Source organism: Vespula pensylvanica, chromosome 8, assembly GCF_014466175.1.
Source record: "Vespula pensylvanica isolate Volc-1 chromosome 8, ASM1446617v1, whole genome shotgun sequence".
Classification (NCBI taxonomy): domain Eukaryota; kingdom Metazoa; phylum Arthropoda; class Insecta; order Hymenoptera; family Vespidae; genus Vespula; species Vespula pensylvanica.
The window spans coordinates 1,849,311-1,853,196 of record NC_057692.1 but is presented as its reverse complement, the minus strand read 5'-3'; the positions used below and the strand labels follow the sequence as shown (position 1 = coordinate 1,853,196).

General features: G+C 26.0%; 2 protein-coding genes across 2 annotated transcripts in view; both read left to right on the top strand.

Moving 5' to 3' along the window:
* Positions 1–1,067, top strand: part of LOC122631148 (juvenile hormone epoxide hydrolase 2-like) — a 2,557-nt gene extending 1,490 nt beyond the window's left edge. Inside the window, exons 4-7 of the mRNA XM_043816468.1 lie at positions 6–70; positions 176–372; positions 492–726; positions 846–1,067. Of these exons, the coding sequence (XP_043672403.1) occupies positions 6–70; positions 176–372; positions 492–726; positions 846–1,062 (714 nt within the window). The 3' untranslated portion in view covers positions 1,063–1,067. The remainder of the gene's footprint in view (positions 1–5; positions 71–175; positions 373–491; positions 727–845) is intronic.
* A 1,155-nt stretch (positions 1,068–2,222) lies between these two features.
* The window catches only part of LOC122631147 (juvenile hormone epoxide hydrolase 1-like), a 2,968-nt gene continuing 1,304 nt past the window's right edge, over positions 2,223–3,886 (top strand). Inside the window, exons 1-3 of the mRNA XM_043816467.1 lie at positions 2,223–2,596; positions 3,001–3,112; positions 3,704–3,880. Coding sequence (XP_043672402.1) covers positions 2,541–2,596; positions 3,001–3,112; positions 3,704–3,880 — 345 coding nt within the window. The 5' untranslated portion in view covers positions 2,223–2,540. The remainder of the gene's footprint in view (positions 2,597–3,000; positions 3,113–3,703; positions 3,881–3,886) is intronic.

The window sequence follows — 3,886 nt, the reverse complement described above, 5'->3', positions numbered from 1 at the left end:
AATATTACGTTCAAGGAGGTGACTGGGGTGCTGTTATAACATCTTCAATGGCTGCTCTTTATCCAGAAAAGTAATCAAATCTTTTTTATTTTTTTTTTTTTTGTTATTCTTTTTTTTTTAATTTTGAAAAGACTATTGTGTTTGTCTATCTCAATGTCTTTTTATTTCGATATAGAATCATTGGACTGCACTCGAACATGTGTTTTCATATAAATCCATTAAACTTTTGGAATATTCTTGGAGTATTTTTTCCTTCTCTTGTTGTTGACAAACAATACGAACATAAAGTTTATCCATTAACAAATCATTTTTATCGACTGATAGAAGAAACTGGATATATGCATTTACAAGCTACCAAGCCAGACACAATCGGTATATATAAATTTTGAAGATTAATTATAAATGAGAAAAATAAGGAAACGAATTATTGTTTCTCTAAATAATTTTTCTTTTCTTTTCTTTTCTTTTTTTTTTTCAATTTCATTACACAGGTTTGGCATTGACAAATTCACCAGTATCATTGGCAGGATATATACTCGAGAAATTTAGTATTGGGTCAAATCCCGACTACAGAACTAGAAACGACGGTGGTCTCCTTGAAAAATTTACTTTGAATGAACTTTTGGATAATCTCATGATATACTGGGTGACCGATTCTTTCACAACTAGTGCGCGTCTTTATGCTGAACAATTTACACAGAAATATTGGGATTTAAAAATCCATGAGTAAGTTTCCAACGTAATATCATAATTAATATGTGATATGATAATCTTAAAAAAAAAAAAAACTGTGTATGTAAATATATATTTGCAGTTATATATATATAGTTATTAATTTTATATAGAATACCGATCAACGTACCATCAGCATGTGCCGTATTTCCTCAAGAATTTTTCTACTTTCCGGAGAAAGTTCTTCGTACGAGATATTTGAATTTGATTCAATTCAATTATATGCCTAAAGGTGGTCATTTCGCAGCAATGGAAGAATCGATCATATTTGCAGATGACGTATTCGAATTCGTTGGCAAAATTGTGGAATTATCCAATAAACGAAAATAAAATAAAAGACTGTGGTTCCCGAAAAGAATAAGAAGAAATCTAAAAGTACATAAAAAATATTCGAATTATTGTTTTTTTTTTTTTTTTTTTTTTTTTACGAACACTTAAAACTGTATATAAAAAATTTATATCTATTATTTGTACATGAACAAAAATATTTTTTATCATCTTTCACTTGGTATATTTATTTATTTATTTATTTATTTATTTATTTATTTATTTATTTATTTATAATCATATATGCTTCAAAGTACGATAACGAGAGAGAAAATATCACAATGATTCGGATAGAATGTTTGCTAGAAAGTGACTATTTGATGACTTCGCATATTTTTTAAATATTCGCTTCTTAAACATTGTATCGTAGATATTTCTCAAATAATAAGTACGTAGTATAAAAAATCTACATATTTCGTTTCTACAAAGTCACGTTCTAAGACGTATACGTTTATCCGACAATCTAATCATAAATCAGAATTAAAACGTAAACCTTAGTCACTTTTATTTGAACGATAACGTAGAAGTAACGAGTTTTTGTAAAACAGATTGTATCGTAATCGTGAGTTAAATTTACGATAAGTACTAATACAATAAGTAAACTAATACAATAAGATTTTACTTAATAATAAACATTATTCGTTAACAAATTGAAATAGATAGTTATGACTAATAAATTAAAATACATAATAAATATATATATATATATATAAAGAGAGAGAGAGAGAGAGAGAGAGAGAATATAATTATATATAGAATATATATATATATATATATATATATATATATATATATATATATATATATATATAAAATAGAATTTCTCAAATGATATTAAAATCTGTAATTCTATATTATCGACAATAAAATGTCGATAAGAAAGTAAAACCAGAACGCAGTCGGTAAGAATGCGTTACACTATTGAAATAGTATAATTGAAGATACAAGATGACAGCACCATACGTTATTTCCTAAGACGTAGTAGTATTCGACGTTCTTACAGTTTGTTTTCGTAGCGTTTATTGGTCTTATTACAATATATTAACACCTTATTTAAAAAAACCAATTACTTTGTTCGATTGTGATACATAAATTTAAAAAAATATATCATTAAATAAATGTTAATTCATCATTACGAGACGATGTTCCTCCATTACAAAATTACGATTATGTACATACATTACCAAGTGGTTTCGATTTCTAACTTGAATATTTTAACGTACAGACAAACAGATACATAGACAAACTGATTAATCAGAATATCAATGATAAAAAATGTCACTGCTATAGAGTGACACGATATCATATTAGCTATTGTTAGAAGCTACGTGTATGACTTTAATAACACTATTTCACTTATAGGCTGTTGGTGTATTCGCCAGTGATTCTCATTTGATTTCCTCAAGAAAAATAACTGGTTTATCTTATAGCACTCAATCTGCTTCAGTTTCTTCTTGAACGTTGTATGGAACAGACGTAAGATGTGGAAGACTACGACGGTTATACTTGTTCTATCTATTGGTCTATATCATCTTATGTAAGTAATATAGTAAATAATATTGTGTGTGTGTCTGTGTATGTGTGTGTGTACACTAAAAAAAAAAAAAAGAAAAATAGAAAATCACATATCAAATTAATATACAATTTCCAATATATTCGTTTTATATTAACATGAATCTGAATTCATATCCAACTGTAAAAATAATCGAGAATATTAATATACAATTAACATAGAATGTATTCTCTACATATATTCATTAAAAATCGTGATATATATAAAATATACTATTGTATTTAATAATCTTATGCCGAAAATAATCACGATAATAGATTAATTATTGAGTTCATTTCTATTCTTAGATATTGTGATTTAGAAGAAAGATAATAATGGTAATCATATATTTTTTTCTTCTGTTTCGTTTTTATCCTATCTCAACAAAGATTTCAATATGAACTCGTGAAGCCAAATTTGCCAGAAACTTTTTGGGGACCGGAAAAGAATAAAGCAGCTTCGAAGGACGTTCGACCGTTCAAGATCGACGTACCAAAATCGGTAAATAAATATCAAAAAAAGAATATATACACATAAATACATATATATAAATATATACATACAAATACACACACATATGTATGTATGTATGTATGTATATATATATATATATATATTAACGAATAATTATTATTCTATATAATATATATTTTATATATATATTATATTATATTATATTTTATTTTATTTTATTTTATTTTATTTTATTTTATATATATATATACATATACAAATTATATTATATATAATCAAAGAAGTCATGGATATGGTGAGTCGGTTATAATCGAAGTAATAATTAATTACCTCATTAAAAATGGCGCTTAGATATTATTGGTAACATCATGACTCGGTAAGTTTTTTAACATGACCAACTCGGAATAAAATAACATGAAATAATATGTTGTATCTGTACGTATTTATATTAGCAAATACTTTTCATATTATGTAAATGATTTCACACGATTTTTTGAAAACTTAAGTAATCGACAATATTTATTTAAAATAATTCCTTCTATCATTCTATCTATCTCTCTCCTTCTCTCATATTTTTAGATAATTATTTTATCTCTTATTTTTTTCTCTGTCATCAAGGTCATCGATGATTTAAATAAACGTCTGGAGAATCCAAGATTGAATGTAGAACCATTAGAAGGCGCAGCTTGGACTTACGGTTTTCCAGCTCCTTATTTAAAAAAAATTATTGCATATTGGCATAATAAATATAACTGGACCGAGAGACAATCACTCCTCAATAAATATCCACAATTCGTAACA